At 38.4% G+C, this 18,978-nt stretch overlaps 1 protein-coding gene across 1 annotated transcript in view; it reads left to right on the plus strand.

Moving 5' to 3' along the window:
- Positions 1–1,170: 1,170 nt before the first annotated feature.
- CFAP44 (cilia and flagella associated protein 44) overlaps positions 1,171–18,978 on the plus strand; it is a 132,393-nt gene continuing 114,585 nt past the window's right edge. The window contains exons 1-5 of the mRNA XM_060149045.1: positions 1,171–1,277; positions 4,201–4,302; positions 13,205–13,360; positions 13,856–14,015; positions 17,856–18,018. Of these exons, the coding sequence (XP_060005028.1) occupies positions 4,206–4,302; positions 13,205–13,360; positions 13,856–14,015; positions 17,856–18,018 (576 nt within the window). The 5' untranslated portion in view covers positions 1,171–1,277; positions 4,201–4,205. The remainder of the gene's footprint in view (positions 1,278–4,200; positions 4,303–13,204; positions 13,361–13,855; positions 14,016–17,855; positions 18,019–18,978) is intronic.

Consider the following 18,978-nt stretch of genomic DNA (forward strand, 5'->3'; position numbering starts at 1 on the left):
CCGGGCTTTGCTGAGACACATTCCTTCTCCTTTCTATGGATCAGTTCGACAGACATTTGAATTGATAGCATTCGCAGGCATGGGGCAACACACTGTAGATACAACGTGGACGCTGTTCCTGCCTGCAAGGAGCTCATGATCCAGCTGGGGAGGAAGACAGACGATGGCAGGAGTCCGAGTTGGACCGGGCTGAGCCAGGAACAGGGAGTCGGTGGGAAAGTGCCTGGGTTCTGGGGTCAACAAGCCACCCAGACCTGTTAAGTGTGACACTTGGCAAGTTGACCTTCTGCACTTTAGATTCCTCATCTAACTAGGGAAGGTGATAGTGCTTACTTCATGGGGTTCCTGTTACAATTAAATAGGATAATGCAGGTCAAGTAAGTGTGTAGCACATGCAAGACACAGTAGGTGCACAATAAATCCTTGTTGCCTACAAGTAGATATAGTAGCATACAAGTATTCAGCATGCCCGGCCAATTGTGAGTTGTCCAAGGTGGCTACTGACTAAAACTTTTGAGAAGGAGGAGGGGCTGAGGAGGATCCAGGAAAGGGGAAGGTGGCAAGAGATGAATTACAGACCCTAAGATGAAGGACCTCTGTGCCACACCAAGGAATCTGAGTTCTTGTTCTGTGGCAATGAGGAACCATTAAAGGTTTTAAACGAGAAGAGTGGCACATTAAAAGCTGTGTTTTAGGAATATAAGAGGCAGTGTACAAATGGACCAGAGAAGGGAGAGAATGAGGCTGTGGTAATGGTAGAGGTGAGACAGTGTGAGGACCAGAACTAGGATGGGGACAGTGGGACTAGAAGGGAGAGGATGAATTCAAAAGGCTTAATAACTGGACACTGGGCAACAGGACTTGGAAGTCAATTGCATGAGTTGGGTGAGAGGGAAGGATTCAAATAGTAACTGCTCTGCTATCTCATCTGTAAAATGCACCTAACTCATAGAGTTTTGAGAAATATATGAAACAATATGTGTAGAATCCTCAGAACTGTGCTCGACACATGGTAGACATTAAAAAAACACGAGCTGTTATTCTCTTCACAGTTGTATTTCACACTGTAAAGTAAAAACTGAGTGTCTGTTTTTATACAGGAATCTCTATGAACCTCAACGTGACCAGCACACGGCTGAGATGGAGTGTTTGAGTTCGTGAGAGTGGGGACCGACCCTGGAATCTAAGGAATGAATCTTGAGTAATGTCATCTTGGGGAGCCCTCTGTCTGGCTTCCAGCCAACCTCCTTCTAGCAACACACACTCTGCAACACTGTGTACTATAATTTTCTTTTTTCTTTACACGTCCTCAGGGTTGACTCAAAACTTCACAGTCTGCCTAATGAGTTGGTTAACAGAATTAACCATAGGCTGGACCAATAAGCCTGAGTCTAATGAAAATAGATTTAAGGTAGTTCTGCAAATAGACTTCCAAACCTAGCTAGTTCAGTTGTATAAGATAGGACATGGTTAGGTATACAGAAATAAGGTTTAGTCATTCTAGCTGGTTACAAATGGATTATTACGAGTCAGTATATGAGGAGCCTGCCCACCCCCCAGACCCTGGCAAGATAATGTAATATTAGGCTGCCTTGAAAGAATATAATGTCCCCAACGGATAAAGTGATGGTTCATATCTTCTGGAAAGTGTCCAGATCCTTCAAAGGACATACAAAATTGGGAGGGATATGTGATGGATTGGGAATTAAGTTTTTGAGCTATCCAGATGCTGAAAGGAGTTGAAAACATGTTAGTGAGAAATAGTTGAAAGAATTGGGATGCTTTATTTGGGAAAAGAGAGGATCTGGGTAGGAAAGTTAACTAGCTAATTATTTGAACGGCTATAGTAAACAGGAAAACTTATTGTGTGTGTCCCCAGAAAAATAGGGTCAAACAGATCCAAGTTGCAGGGAGAAAGATTTCATATAATATAAAATGAACTTCCTAAGAACTAGAGCTGAGAACATTAACAGAATGTGCTCACCCTCTTACCTGAAATGTTTAAATTAAAGCTGACTGTCTCTTGGTGTGCTCCTTCATTTGTTCCTTTATTCAGGAATTAAAACATTCATCCCTTCAACTATTTTACCTACTGAGTGCAAGGCACTGTTCTTTGAAAGCTTTACTGTATTAACTCATTGAGATCTCAGAACCACCTTGTGAAGTAGGTACTGCACTTTACAGATGAGAAGGCACAGAGAGGTTAAATACTTGTTTAATACCTCACAACTATAATAGTAAGAGGAAAAGCCAGGCTTTGAGCCCAGTCAGTGTGATTCTAGCCAATACTCTTAGCCTGGGCTTGAGTTGTAGATGTGTGATTTATATTGGGTGGGAGGATTGGACCAAATTAACCCTCTTTCAACTCTCAAGATTCTGTGATCATATTTATTGAGCCCTAGCTGTATTAAAGAGAATGTGTAGTAATTATAGTAAAACTACCATTTTCCAATACGTACGAAGAGTTTGATATAAACCCATGGTCCTTAACTCTGGTTCTTATTCTTTGGCTCCACAAAAGAATTATATAGGGAATGAGACCCCGAGAATGGTACATTGTAAAAAGTTTTCCGAGTGATTCTAAAGTACAGCCAGAGTTGAGAACTGTGGGTATAAAAGATCTCATTTAATACTTACAATAACTCTGCCAGACAACCTTATCTTCCCCATTGTACATGTAAAAGGACTGACAGGTTAAGGGATGCTAGGGGCTTGGCCCTTGGCCAAGTAAACCTTTTTTCTTGGCCAAACAAGTCTCTCTGACATCAAAGCCTCATCAGGTTGCAATACAACTTCTCAATGCTTTAATTCTAAAAAAATAAAAACAAACACAAAAATCAAGAGAGGGTATCATGATGTCAGTGCAAGGAAACAGATGGTATAAACCCTAATGTCCAGATGAAGGTGGGTAGTTGTCATCCTGCACTCTCATGCACTGATCGTGTAGTGTAGATCCTGGCTGCTTTGGGCATAGTAGTCTTTCTTGAGAGACCAGGAAGGTGTAATAATGCACTAGTTCAGTTAATTCGCATAGCAGCCTTATACATAGTTTTTTCTTCACTCCCATTTTACAATTGAGGAATTGATGTAAAGTAATTAGCTAGTTCTGTGGCAAAACTGGGATTCAAACCTGAATCTAACCACAGATCTCACCCAAAAAGAACTACTACTCTACCTGCCAGCTGTGCCATAGAATGTTGAGGAAACACGGGATGTTTAGTGCGGAGAAATGAAGACTTAGAAGGAAGACATAGTAGATGTTCTCATCTACAAGAGCTGCCATAGAGAGAGAGGACAGAGAAAACCTCTCGTGTCACTCCCCTCCTTAAAAACCTTCAATGGCTTTCAATTACCATAGAAATAAGTTCTAAACTCCTTAGCAAAGCTTAGAGACAATTTGATGATCTGCTACCCGCTTCCTCATCAATGTCCATTTCACTCTCCTGCTCTAGCCAATAGACTGCTCTCAGGCCTTCACAGACACAAGCCTCTCTTAGAAGCTCCCTCTGCCAATAATCTTTCCCATTTTATGCCTGGCCAACGTCTACTCATGACCTGTGTCTCAAATGCCTCTTCCTTAACCCCAGACATAGTTTAATCTTCTTGCTGTATGTGCCCACAACACCCTATTCTTTTGTAGCACTCATTATATTTTAATTACCTGTTTAATATCTATATTTCTAAAAAAGCTCCACTGAGTTAAGGATCGTATCTTTCTAGTTCAGTACTACAATTTAGTGCCTAACATAAGATTTGATACATAGAAGTTATCCTCAACAAATATTTAAAAATTGAAATTGATTAGTAACACCAGGGGACTTTGATGATGGGAGGGGGAAGAGGAGGGGATGAACCAAAGGAAGGATGGCAAAGGGTTAATTTTAATGTGGAGCATTTAGAGGAAAGATAGGCTTGGGTGGTGTTTCACTGTGGACTTCTGGAAAACCAGAGGGCACCATGATGACGAGTTTGCCTGGAGGAAGGGAATATCTGACTATATTTTGCCATTCTACGGAGGTCTCTGATGATGGCCGTGTGCCCTCCAGCTGGTGAAGTCATTTCTGATACCTTGCAAACACACAGATTGTCAACACACATGGTGTTTGGTGCTCCTGGGATTTGTTTAGGGGGAAAATAATCTGTTAATGATTTCTATTTTACAGCTCTATCCCTGTCTCTGTCTCAATTTTGTGCTTACAGAGAAAATGAAGGAACCAGATGATCAGGATACTGATGGGGGGAAATCAGAGAGATCAAAGAGTGATGGAAGGCAGTCTCATTCTTCTAGATCTGCATCAGAACGTGAGTAAAGATTATAATATACACTTAGGGTCTTGATTATTAAATTTGAGTAAAATAATTTTTAAAGAGTGCATATCTAAGTTTATACGACAGAAAGGTTGACTTGTTTAATTCCCTTGCTAAACTCTAAGTTCTTTAAGAGCAGATTCTGTGTTTTAATCATTTTATCTCTAGTCCTGGAACACCGAAGTTACTATCATCTCTATGTTGATAATGACCCATCTTCACATCTGGTCTGGCTCCTTCCTGTAGGGTCTACAAGGTCTTTAATGAGCTTCTCTAATACAGTGCAGTGGAAAGAGAGCTGGACTTATGTTTTGAGTCCTGGGTCTTCCACTTAGAGATGCTTGATCTTGGATAAATTATTTCACCTTTCTGAGCCTCAATTTTCTCACCCATAAAATGATCGTTGTTAGCTGTTTGAGGATTAAATTGGATAACATATGTGGAAGGATATCATAAATTGCAGATAGAAGGGAAAGTGAAGAATTTTGTAATAGGATTTTTAAAAGATGACTGGCTCTTTCTGTCTGGGCATCGTGGTGTTAGGTGGCTTAGTGGAATATTGACATTTTTAGTTCTAATCCTAAATATAGTTTCAGAATCTAATTTTTACTATTCACCTAGAGGAGAGCAGGTCCTGGGGAAATCAATTCATTTACAAAAGGTACATTAAATTCTTTCAATTTATCTGAGGCCTGTCTGGTAAATCCATGATTTCTCCGTATCGTATTTTATTTTAGAGGTCTATCTCCTCTTGCTTGGACTCTTACAACAAGGATTTCTGCTTAAGTCTTCCTGTCCATACCACCATTAGAGTTATCTTTCCAAAAAATATGATTATATCACTCTCCTGAAAAACTTTAGCTTGCTTCTCGTTTGTTTTTCCGTTTCCACTTTTTTCCACTCCCTATGTTTCTGACACAGGATTGTCTACTTTTTAGTTTCTAGTGCTTTGCGGTATTTTCCTGGATGATTTAGTTTTTTCTTTTTTTTTCAAATTTTGTTTTATAGATCTTTATTGGAGTATAATTGCTTCACAATACTGTGTTGGTTTCTGTTGTACAACAAAGTGAATCAGCCATATGCATACATATATCCCCATATCCCCTCCCTCTTGCGTCTCTCCCTCCCACCTTCCCTATCCCACCCCTCTAGGTCGTCGCAAAGCCCCAAGTTGATCTCCCTGTGCTATGCTGCTGCTTCCCACTAGCTATCTATTTTACATTTGGTAGTGTATATATGTCACTGCTACTCTCACTTTGCCCCAGCTTCCCCCTCCCCCTCCCCATGTCCTCAAGTCCATTTTCTCCTTCTTTAAATGTTTGATAGAATTCACCTGTAAAGCCATCTGGTCCTGAACTTTTGTTTGTTGGAAGATTTTTAATTACAGTTTCAATTTCATTCCTTGTGATAGGTCTGTTTATATTTTCTAATTCTTCCTGGTTCAGTCTTGGAAAATTGTACCTTTCCAAGAATTTGTCCATTTTTTCATGGCTGTCCATTTTATTGGCATATAGTTGTTTGCAGTAGTCTCTTATAATCCTTTGTATTTCTGTGGTGTCAGTTGTGATTTCTCCTTTTTCATTTCTAATTTTATTGATTTGTGTCCTCTCCCTTTTTTTCTTGATGAGTCTGGCTAAGGGTATATCAATTTTGTTTATCTTCTCAAAGAACCAGCTTTTAGTTTTATTGATCTTTGCTACTATTTTCTTCATTTCTATTTCATTTATTTCTGCTCTGATTTTTATGACTTCTCTCCTTCTACTGACTTTGGGGTTTCTTTATTCTTCTTCCTCTAGCTGCTTTAGGTGTAGGGTTAGATTGTTTATTTGAGATTTTTCTTGTTTCCTGAGGTGAGATTGAATTGCTGTAAACTTCCCTTTTAGAACTGCTTTTGCTGTGCCCCATAGGTCTTGGGTCGTCATGTTTTTGTTATTTGTTTTTATGTATTTTTTTTATGTCTTCTTTGATTTCTTCAGTGATCTCTTGCTTATCTTGTAGCACACTATTTAGCCTCCATGTATTTGTGGGTTTTTTCAGTTTTTTCCTGTAACTGATTTCCAGTCTCATAGCGTTGTAGTCAGAAAAGATGCTTGATATGATTTCAATTTTCTTAAATTTTCCGAGGCTTGATTTGTGACCTAAGATGTGATCTATCCTGGAGAATGTTCTGTGTGTACTTAAGAAGAAAGTGTATTCTGCCACTTTTGGGTGGAATGTTCTATAAATATCAGTTAAATCTATCTGGTCTATTGTGTCATTTAAAGCTTGTGTTTCCTTATTTCTTTTCTGTTTGGATGATCTGTCCATTGGTGTAAGTGGGGTGTTAAAGTCCCCTACTATTATTATGTTACTGTCAATTTCCCCTTTCATGGTTGTTATCATTTGCCTTATGTATTGAGGTGCTCCTATGTTGGGTGCATAAATGTTTACAATTGTTATATCTTTTTCTTGGATTGATCCCTTGATCATTATGTAGTGTCCTTCCTTATCTCTTGTAACAGAGATAAGGTCTCTGTTAGTCTTTATTTTAAAGTCTGTTTTATCTGATACGAGTATTGCTACTCCAGCTTTCTTTTGATTTGCATAGAATATCTTTTTCCATCCCTTCACTTTCAGTCTGTATGTGTCTCTAGGTCTGAAGTGGGTCTCTTGTAGACAGCATATATATGGGTCTTGTTTTTGTATCCATTCGGCCAGTCTGTGTCTTTTGGTTAGGACATTTAATCCATTTACATTCAAGGTTATTATCGATATGTATTTTCGTATTACCATTTTCTTAATTGTTTTGGGTTCGTTTTTGTGGGTCTTTTTCTTCTCTTGTGTTTCCCACCTAGAGAAGTTTCTTTAGCATTTGCTGTAAAGCTGGTTTGTTGGTTCTGAATTCTCTTAGCTGTTGCTTTTCTGAAAAGCTTTTGATTTCTCTGTCGAATCTGAATGAGATCCTTGCTGGGTAGAGTAATCTTCGTTGTAGGTTTTTCTCTTTCATCACTTTAAGTATATCCTGCCTCTCCCTTCTGGCCTGCAGAGTTTCTGCTGAAAAATCAGCTGATAACCTTGTGGGGATTCCTTTGTATGTTATTTTTTGTTTTTCCCTTGCTGCTTTTAATATTTTTTTCTCTGAATTTAATTTTTGTTAGTTTGATTGATGTGTGTCTTAGTATGTTTCTCCTGGGGTTAACCCTGTATAGGACTCTCTGTGCTTCCTGAACTTGGGTGACTATTTCCTCTCCTATGTTAGGGAAGTTTTCCACTATAATCTCTTCAAATATTTTCTCACACCCTATCTTTTTCTCTTCTTCTTCTGGGACCCCTGTAATTTGAATGTTGGTGCCTTTAGTGTTGTCCCAGAGGTCTCTGAGATTTTCTTTTCATTCTTTTATCTTTATTCTGCTCCTTGGCAGTTATTTCCACCATTCTGTCTTCCAGCTCACTTATTCATTCTTCTGCCCCAGTTATTCTGTTATTGATTCCTTCTAGTGTATTTTTCCTTTCAGTTATTGTGTTGTTCATCTCTGTTTGTTTGTTCTTTAGTTCTTCTAGATCTTTGTTAAACATTTCTTGTATTTTCTCAATCCATGCCTCCATTCTATTTCTGAGATTCTGGATCATCTTTACTATCATTACTCTGAATTCTTTCTCAGGTAGGTTGCTTTTTTCCTCTTCATTTATTTGGTCTTATAGGATTTTACCTTGCTCCTTCATCTGTGACATGCTTTTGCCATCTCATTTTTTTTTTTTTTTTTAATGAGTGGGATTGTGTTCCTGCCTTACTGGTTGTTTGGCCTTAGGCTTCCAACACTGGAGCTTATAAGCTGTTGCTTAGAGCTGGGTCTTGGTGCCAAGATGAGGACCTCTGGGAAACCTCACTCTGATGAGTATTCCCTGTGGTGTCTGAGGTTCTCTGTTAGTCCAGTGGTTCAGATTCGGAGCTCCCGCTGCGGGAACTTCAGCCCTAACCCTGGCTTGTGAACCAAGATCCCACAAGCTGCGTGTGGGGCAGCAAAAAAAAATGGAGAACAATAACAAGTAAAAAATAAAATTAGACTAGGAAACTAACAGATATGTTAGAAAGAATATAAAAATAAAAATATAGATGAACCAACAACCAGAAAGTAAAAAAGAACCACAATAACAAGAAAGAGGAGGAGAAAAAAAAAAAAAAAGGTGGAAAAGGCCTTGGCTGTGGAGGGCAGAGCCTAAGCAGGGGTAGGGTTTGGGCAGTGGGCAGGGCCTATGCTTAGGACCCACAGGGCTGGAAAAGGCCCTGGAAGGTGTGGGGGGTTGGGGCTTAGGCTCAACGGAACAGAGGAGCCCAGGCCTGCCTCCCGCCTGTAGTCTCAGAGGGCAGGGGACACCATGTGGAAGCCCAGCAGGCTTCCAGGGCCAGAGTGGGTGGGACCAACACCCTCTGCTCCTCTCCCGCTCTGGATGGATGGATTTAATGATAACGTCCCTTTGTCCGGCACTGCCTGAACCTCCCTTTTTAATGTCAGACCTTCTTAAGGGCAGGTCTTATCAAATCTGGCCTGGCCCTGTCCTCAGCTCATAAATTAGTTCATAAATCATGGGTTTTAGGATCTCAAATGATAACGTGAAATAGTCTGCTGACACTCTGAAACCTTCTACCTTGGTGCTGTGAGAAGAGGTCTCTGTCCTGGTTCAGCTACATACCTGATAGCTGAATTTTTTTTCCTGGAGCCCTTACCTTGTTCTCAGTCTTTCTAAAATATCTAAGCAACATCTTACCCTTTGGAATTCTCATGCAGAGTGAATCAATTTCCTGGTTTTCTACCTAAGTATGGAGATTAAGGTAGACTCTTCCCCATAACCAGCAAGGAGTTTCTGCTGTAACAGAGTCCTATTAAGAGATTTAGACCAAATGTACCAGCCAGACCATGCAGCATTTTTCACAAGGGTGAAGGACTTTAGTTACCAAGACATTGGTTTCTGATTCTTATCAAAGGACTAAATTATTGCTGACTTCATATAATAAACTGGGAAGTATTTTGGTCTCTTCTATTTTCAGAAATATTTTGTGTAGAATTAGTATTATTTCTTCCTTAAATGTTTGCTGGAACTCACCAATGAAGTATCTGGGCCTGTAATTTTCTTAGTGGAAAAATTTTTAACTGTGAAGTCAATTCCCTTAATAAATAGAGGGTTGTCTCTTTCTTCTTTATTAAGTTTTGTAACTTTGTATCTTTCATAGAAGTTATACATTTCTTCTAAATTGTAAAATTTGTTGACATAACTCTGTAGGATCTATTTTAATTCCTGATACTGAAGATTTGTATTGTCTCTCTTTTATTTCTTGATTGGCCTAGCTAGGAGTGCATCCATTTTGTCAATCTTTTCAAAGAATAAGGTTTTGGCTTTGATAATTTTTCTATTGTTTTGTTGCCTTTTTATTTCATTGAGTCTTGCTTCCATTTTTATTATTTACACTAATTCTATTAATTATTTTTTTATTATTTTATTTTTATTATTTTTATTTCCTTTCTTCTACTTACTCTGAGTTTTGGGGTTTTTTGCTTTTCTTTTTCTAGTTTCTTGAGGCGGAATGTTAGGTCATTGATTTTTGAGTTTTCTTATATATGTACTAAAAGCTATAAATTTCCCTCTAAGCATTGCCTTAGCTGTATCCCACACATTTTGGTGTTATATTTTAATTATCATTTACTTTGAAATGTTTTATAATTTCTTTATTAATTTCTCCTTGACCCATACATTATTTTTAAGTGTGTTTTTTAATTGCCAAATGTCTTCTGTAATTTAATTTACTACTGTTGTAATCAGAGAATATGCATATTTTGTATTATTTCAATCTTTTAAAAGCTATTAAAACTTGTCTTATGTTCCAGCAAGTGATCTCTCTTGGTAAATGGCCCATGTGCCTTTGAATGTGTAGGTGTAGTGTTTTTTATATATCAGGCGGGGATGTTTGATAGTGTTTTTCAGATCATCATATCTTATGGAGTTTTTGACTGGTTGTTCCATCAGTTGATGAAAGATGTGTATTACTATAATATTAACTAAGTAGACCGTGAGAAGTAAAGGATAAATATTATAATCTCTGAAGCAATTATTTAAAAAGCAAATAAAGAAAAGTAGTTAAAAAGCTAACAGAAATTAAAATGGAATTTTAAAGAATAAATAATCTAGAAGAATAACAATAAATGGTCTAACAAAAAATAGGAAAGAAGAAATAGAGGGAAAATGGAAGAGTGGGAAGTGCACAAACAGAAAATAAATAATTAAATGTTAGATCAAAATCCAACTATACCAATAATTATATTAAATATTAATGGACTAATAAGTCTTGTAAAAAGGTACAGATTATCAGAATGGATAATAAAAGCAAGAACCTACTATATGATATATGAGACACACGTTAAGTATTATGATACAAATAGGTTAAAAGTAAATTGATGGAAAAAGATATAGTAGGCGTACAGTAAGCATTTGAAGGCTGGAGTGACTATATTAATATCAGATAAAATAGATTTCAAGACAAAGAGTACTATCTGTGACAAAGAAGTACATTTCATGATGATAAAAGGAGCAATACATTAGGAAGACATAACTATCATAAATATGTATGCATCTAATAACAGAGCATCACAATACACGAAGAAAAATAGAATTAAAGGGAAAACTAAATAATTCCAAAATTGTAGTAGGAGAACAGTCTGGTACTCCATCATGGTTACTTCATCATGGCCAAAATGGAAGTCCCAATTATTAATTTTTGTATGTTGTTTTTGTATGTAGTAACGATGCAAAACTCTTTTAAAAATTGTAATAATTATAGGGAGTCCCTATGGATGTTCTATGTGCACAGTCACATCATTTGCAGACTTCCTCATTGTGTTCCCAATCTCACAAAGGAGGTGGAGGTAAACAAGGACCAGAGAGGCAAGCTGTATTTGCAGGAGGCAGCCTGCCTCTGTGGCAGCTGGTGAGGAGAGGCACCACAGCTTCATATTTCTATTGGCTAGAGAGAAGAAAAAGCGGAGGAAACTCACCTATAAAATCCTTGGTCAGGGACTTCCTTGGTGGTCCAGTGGGTGCTCCCAATGCAGGGGGCCTGGGTTTGATCCCTGGTTGGGGAACTAGATCTCACATGCACGCCAAAACTAAGAAGTCCGCGTGCCACAACTGAGTCTTTGTGTTGCAACTAAGAGCCCACATGCCGCAACTGAAGATCCCGCATGCTGCAGCTAAACATGCCGCAACGAAGATCTTAATTAAGATTGCCACAATTAAGACCTGGTGCAGACAAAATAATTAATTAATTAATTTGTAAAATTCCTTGGTCATAAAACAAACTTTCATCTGGCTCTTTTTGAGATCTGTGGCTATGGTGTCTCCTCGCCTTGGTTACCTCCCTTTGCTTCCTCCTGCACCCATCCTTGTTCAGTGTCCACTAATTTTGCCAGCCCTTCCACCAGCCAGCCCTGCCATCCATTTCTGATTTGAGGTTTTAGCAGCTTCTAGTTCTACAAAAAATGACATTTGTAATTTTGGCTTTCATTTTCAATGTTGATTTTAGATTATTTCCAAGAATAGAAAGACAAATGCTGATTTGTACATCAAACCATAATCCTTCCACCTGTCTATCTTGGGATTATAAAAAGTATAGAAATCTTTGTTGTCATCAAGTTGCTAAGATCTGCTGCTTTGCCAGTCTGATTTAATGTGTCTACTTCCTGTTAAATTCGTTTTTTTCCAAACTCCACTTTTCCTTTCAGTGGCACAACCTTTCAACCAGGCTCAGAATATTCATTTTTAGAAAAATGATTTACTCCCCTTCATTCGTATTCACTTCTGATTCCTTTATCAGTGATTCCCTCATCCTAGCTGGCAGCCTGAACTCATCTAATGGCAGCTTGAACTCTGTTCCCAGAGAGAGGCAGGCCAGCAGATAATATCCCAATCTTGAGATGGGAACAGTCACAAGAAAGAGCTAAGAAATCTGTTAAATGGTATTACTGGAGAGTATTTACCCAGGGCTCTCCCCTAGGGGAGTTCAAGAAGTGGGCCCCATTTAGGTGTCCAGGATTATTTTCTTTCCATCCAAATGCATGAATCCTACAGAACCCTGTCCTCTTATTCTGCTAATTGGATTGGCCCAGCTTTCTCACCTCATTCAAGTTAGTCTTGGGCCTTGTTCCTCTTCTTTTAGCCTCATCTCAGATAGACCGACTAGGTGGTTCTACTCTGTTTCTGACATACTTACCATTTCTGCCTTACTATTCTGAAAGTTCATCCAGCCCTTTCACCTGCTGGACATGGTATATGTGAACCATAGCCATGTTTGGACTTGATCTGAATGTTGGCTTATACCTAGATCTATTCTACTCCCATTCCAATTCTTTTTCTCTTCTAGCTTGTCCTGAAGCAAATAGTCTGATGTATTCCTAGGATATCATTCAGACATAGTCATACCCAGAGGAGTTTATTCTTGAATATGCGTTATCTTTGACATAAAAGGTCCTTATAAATAACGTGTTGTTCAAGTGAAATTGAATTGAAAAAATGATAGCAACATACTAGCCAATCTTTTTTTCTTTATCCTTTACTTTCTTGTAAGTGTGCAGTGGTAGGAAATAGACTGCAAATGACGTGAAAATGGAGATTTACTCACAGGAAAAGCTTTAAAAATTTTTTGTAAAGCTGCAAGAGTGACCAAATAAAATGATTTTTGTAGCAATTTTTGAGTTTAAAATTCATTCAGTTTAGAGCACAAACGAATTGGAAGTATTAGGTACTTTGGAAATAAGAAATGTTTAATTCAAATTTAGAAATTATTTAATGTTTAAGACAATGTTTAATTCAAATTTAGAAATTATTTAATTCAAATTTAGAAATTATTAAAACAAATTACTTTGTATAGCCGCTATGAAAGAGGATTACAAATCTGTTGAAGATACCACAGGCGAAACATTTACTGAAGGGGAAGAGTCATATTTAGGGGATGATGAATCCTATGTGGAACATTTGGAAGGAAGTTCAAGTTCATCTCAAGATGATTATGTGGAAAGCATTGGAAGTAAGTATTACTGGTTTTCTATTAGTACTTGTCACTGTTTTAACTGAACAGTTGTAAATCCATAAAAGAAATGGTTGCAGGAAGTGTGGAGGTGATAAAAGAAAGGGCATCAAACATATCCTGATAGGGTGCTTTAGCAGCTCTGGAGTTGTGTATTCTGAGTATCACATACTCTCATACTGGGTTTTTCTGGGGAGTGGGATTGTCTAAGGAGTGATCTATCCCACGTTAGTGAGACTAACTCTCCCTTAGAACTGACCGTGCGCTGTTCTTTGAGACTGCCAGAACCATGCAGGGCTAGGCATTCACCCCAATGCACACAGGCGCGTTGCCTCTGCTTCCATGCTCACTTGTGGGTGGCATCCTATGTCCAGGCCAGAAGTAGTAGTTACTGCTAGAGTATTATGGGCTACGTACATTCCTCCTGTCTTCATGAAATACGATTTTAGGATTGACCAGACACTCTTCTTAGTTAAAATATTTTTAATTTTTTAGAATCTCAGTACATGGAAACTCCTGTCCCAGATGCAGAAGAGGCAGAGGAGGAAGTTAAGAAGAAAATATCAGAAAGCTTCTTCTACGATTATATGGAGCTGGCTTCGATGCCTTTTGTGACTCCGGATTCAGACATACCGCTGGATCTTCTTACACTTGTGTATCCACTCCAGTTACATATGTATAATCTTGGAATTTCAGCTTTTTAGGTCAGGGGTTGGCAAACTGCAGCCCATGGACCAAATCTGGCCTCTGGCCTTTTTCCCTAAATAAAGCTTTATTGGAACACAGCAATGCTCATTCATTTACATGAAGTCTATGACTGCCATCACACTACAAGGGCAGATTTAAGTAGTTACAACAGAAATCATCTGGCTCACAAAGCCTAAAATATTTACTACCTGGCCCTTTACAAAAACAGTTTGCCAACCCCTATTTTAGGTAATTCTAAGAAGCTTAAGATAGAAATGCTTGATCTTAATTTAAACTAAGCTTTTGTTAGCTTTTGTTAGATGCCAAATAACCATAAAGAGATATAATGCTTTTCTGGCTGTCCTTTCAGGAGATGTGATGTGAAGGAGACCAGGAGGCCTCTTATCCCCATTTATCTCTACCAGATTGGCACCCCTTTTTCAATGCCTGTTAAGTTAAAATCATTGATCTCCCTGCTTGAAATGCTGACATGGCCATTGTCAGGCATTACTGCTTTCGCATTATTTACCAGATGAGTTACAGAGAAGACAGCCCTGAGGAAGTGGGCACAATATAACCCATTTTCATAGAAGAATAAAAGTCTGTGAAGAAAAGTAAAAGTGGGATGATTAACAAGGGGATTTAGGGTTTGCCATCACTTTATGATGTTAGGTTTGTGAGGTGCTAGTTAGGAGACAATTTCCATTAAGGCCCTTGGTTAGCAATTTAGCATGCCTACCCTCAGAAGGGCAGTGGTTATGACCGCATGGCCCAGACACTGACTGGCCCCTTATAAAAGGGGTGCTGAGAGGGGAAGGGCAGTGTACTTCCTGACTCAGTTTTGCTTTTTATGTAAAAATAGAACATGTTATTGTTATTATATCTTCTAACTTTATTTCGATCCCAGGTGTAACTAAAACTAATTCACCCTGAAATTCGTAACCTGGAGTTTTCTCTCTTGAGGGCCTTTTTTCTCCTTTGTGGCCTTTGGACAGGTTACTGATAAAAGTTATGGTGTTGGCCTTCTAGTCGATCTTTTTCAAATGAAGTGGTTTATTAGTCACCTAGAAGCTTTTCCTGAAATGCACGTGCTCTGATAGCTTCCTGGACCTACTGCATTATTTCCGCGTGGAGAGGGGCTTGGGTATATATGTACTCTGAAAAAGCTTCTCGGGTAATTTTGATTGTGCTGCCTTCTCCCAGCTCTCAACACTGGGGATTTGGTGCTTCTGAATACAAGGATCTCTGTATTAGAGAGATATGCCTAGCCTGTAAATAAGGGAGTCAGAGCGATCTTGACGTTTGGCTCAGTGCATGAATCCTTTCTACTCATGCTGGAGGAGTGGCTGTATAAGCTGTGGACTTGAACACTTTAAAAACCAGGGCAATCACAAAGCAGCTTATCCCATTTTTGAATAGCTTACATTATTAGAGAGCTCCTCCAGGCCTTGAATTACAATCTGCCTTTCTGGACTGTCCTGTGTTAGACTTAGTCCTACTCTCTAGAGATGAAAAAATATAATCTCTATTTCTTGTGAGAAGCTGTAAGAAGTCTGCTCTCATGTATCCCCATATACCCTTTTAATTCTTCATCTACTTCAGTTTTAACATGTGTGTCTTCTAAATCAATCAAGAAAGTATAATTTATAAAATATCACCTAAACCACAGCATAATTTATAGAAGACACTAAACAGCACTTAAGACAGTGTTTAAACACCACTTTAAAGTGGAGGTTCTAGATGGACATGGACAAACAGCAAAGGCCCTGGGCTTCTGATAGGAAGTTAAGAATAGGTGCCAAAAGGGAGGATGAGATAAAACAGAAGGGAGATGAAGGTACGTCAGAATACATTTTAACATTTTCAGAGCTCTGCTTAGGGACTGCCTTGTCCTCTGGGGTTTAAAGGGAAAGATCAGACTCTAGTTATTCATTCATTCATTCATTCAACCGAATAGGCTCAAGACTCTGTGGTAGGCATTCCAGGAAACAGATGAATGAGAAGCAGTCTCTGCCCTCAAGCAGGTTGTGATTGATTTAGAGGGAAAGTGTTTGGCAAGCTACAGTCTAACCCATTTCTGCATTTGAAAGGGCCTTCAATCAAAACAGCAGCAAGTAAGAGGGAGTTTCCCCCTGAAATTACAGATGATAATATTAGATAAATGATCATGTCTCCGATTCCCTGCTGTCATCCAAGTTAGTGAAGGGATGGTAGCCCGCTTCTACCCCGCTTCTACCCTCATACCCTTCTACCCTTCTACCCTCTACCCTTCTAGCCCTTTAGAGTATTACACTGGCACCTGGGAAAAGGGAAAGGAGAGAAGGAAGAAGGAAAGGTGAGAACAGTAGTTTAGGGAGAGGGAAAAAGAGGGTAGGCAAAACTTCCTGCCCCATACCAGGCTCTGTAAAGATAAGGGGCTGTAAACTCTACTCTTTATTTGTGAGGCGGCCCCAGGTATTCTCCATGAGGGCAGAATAGCTTCATCTAGATCTTGGATCACATATTCATTTGCATTTCTATATAAGATTCCATTTTAGGCGTTAATGTCTTTTAAATTTATAAAATTCCTTTTTCTTGTACAAATGCCCTGAAATGTTCTCTCTCTCTTTTTTCAATTTAACTATGAGGCAGTGAGATAGGTATAGTTACTTGTAGTTAGTTATAATTTATATATTCTTCACAATTCAAATGGCATTAATTAAAATTTGCTCTTCCTTTTTTACATTCTACATATCGTTCTTGTTAAAAGTTTTGTATAATTTCTTTCTCTTACAAATAAGGGGGATCGTCTAAAATCAGACTGAAAAAACAAAACAAAAACAAGGGCTCAAGAAAAGGATTGCTCCAGTGATCCTTCAACTTTTGTGTTCAGCAACGAATTCTTGGAAAATAAGAATATATCTACTTAAGATACACTACATAATATATTTCTTTGGCAAACTATAATTTTTTAATAGGTTGATCTCATTTAATTATTACACTTATATCTTGGGTTATATTAATTTGAGCTTGAACGTAATAACAAAGTACACTTAAAAATGTTTTATAGCTCAGTTTTTTAAATCTCTGTTTTGAATTAATGCAGTTTTACTCTATAGCATAAACGCACACACACGTATATACTCATCTGCACACCCGTACATACTAATGATCTTGGAAAGGAAATGTTAGCCTATTTATTTTATATACTTATATATTATGTATTATTTAGTCAATTTTTATAATTTTCATATGATTAAATTTCAGTTATATTTATGTGAATTTATTACAGTAGTCACACTGTCACTGGTGTGTCAGAATTTCACAAACATGTCAGAATTTTAAACATCTTGTCTTTCAGCATCAAGGAAGAGGCCTACATGGTCCTTTTACTATGTTCAGTCAACAAACTGGACAGGCTTTGGGAGTACAAAGATGGCAAAGACAGACTTTCTCTCACGTTATAATGTGATTTAGTTTTAGCAGGAGAGAGGAAAATGAAATTATTTGGGGGACTACTTTACTCTCTATAGTACCCAAATAGAAAGTTTATTTTTTATTGCAAACAAAATTAATGTGCTTTCAGGGTTTTCCTAGGAAAACTAAAAGACTGAATCAGAGTATGAGAATTTCCACCTAATTTAAAAACAAGATTACATTAGTAATACAGTAAATAACTCTAAGTTTCAGCATAAAATTCAACTACTTCAACCCTAGATCTTTATCTACCTAAGGGTATGGGTTTTAAAAATATATTCATTTTGTTACTTTTCCCCTCTCTAGGATGGTTATGTTGTTTCACTGGTTTTCCTTTGCAACTTTCCCTCAGACATTCCTTTGGTTATGACTGCAGAAAGCGGGCCAACCTACAACTTCTGGACAGCAATATGGTGTTGTACGTAGCTGGGAACCAGCTGATCCTTCTGAATTTGAAAACCAAGGAACAGACCTACCTGCGAAGTAGCAGTGGCAGGGGAATTGGTGTCATTGGGGTATGCCTTTAGTAACTTAGAAAACAAAAATCCATCCATGTGTTTGTTCTGTGGACCAGCCAGGCTGTGAGGAGGGATTACATGAGATGCACAGCAGTCTTTATTCTAAGGCATTTTCAATTCACGATGACAACCACTACGTTCACTGACATTAGCTCCATGCAATATTATAATATTATATTAATAATATTATCATCTCATTTTGCAGTTAAGGAAACTGGGGCTAATAGAGGTTGAGTGACTTTCCCATAGCCATGCAGGTTTTTCACAGTAAATGCTATGTTGCTATTCTGCAAAAATACCGAAATGAATAACACAAATGATAATTCACATAATAACTAAAGCTAAGTGCCAGATAAAAGAGTTGAACATTAGGAAATGAAGCATAAATTGTACATTCGGTAGTTTCAAGCAGTTGACAAAAAGATCTGTGTGTGATTTCGAGTCTGTCTCTTCATTCCTCCTCAGGTGTCTGTCTCCATCAGTCGTTTTCTTTCTTGTATCTTCAGCCTTTACTTCCTTAGGCATCCTCAGCATAAAAGCATACTAAATCAACTTGTTCTCATTTTAAAAGGCCCCTCTCTGGGAATTCCCTGGTGGTTCAGTGGTTAGAACTCTGCGCTTCCACTGCAGGGGGCGCGGGTTCAATCCCTGGTCGGGGAATTAAGAAATCGCAAGTCGTGTGCACGGCCGATTAAAAAAAACAATGAGGCAAAACCAAAAAGCTAGGTATATATACACAAGTACATGCTACGGGGGCACCAGCTGTTGCAAATATTCACAGGCCCGACATGAAGGCTCTGTGGAGGAAGTCGGTCGGGACCATCTCAAAGTACCATGAGCCCTGAGGTCCCCCCGCATCTGCAGAGGACTGAGCAATATCTAGCCTGCTTATTTTTCTATCACTTTGTGGCCAACGATAGTTTTGAAATGTCCGTTTTTCTATTTTGTGGCACGATA

Source organism: Lagenorhynchus albirostris, chromosome 5 (assembly GCF_949774975.1).
Source record: "Lagenorhynchus albirostris chromosome 5, mLagAlb1.1, whole genome shotgun sequence".
In the NCBI taxonomy this organism is placed as follows: Eukaryota; Metazoa; Chordata; class Mammalia; order Artiodactyla; family Delphinidae; genus Lagenorhynchus; species Lagenorhynchus albirostris.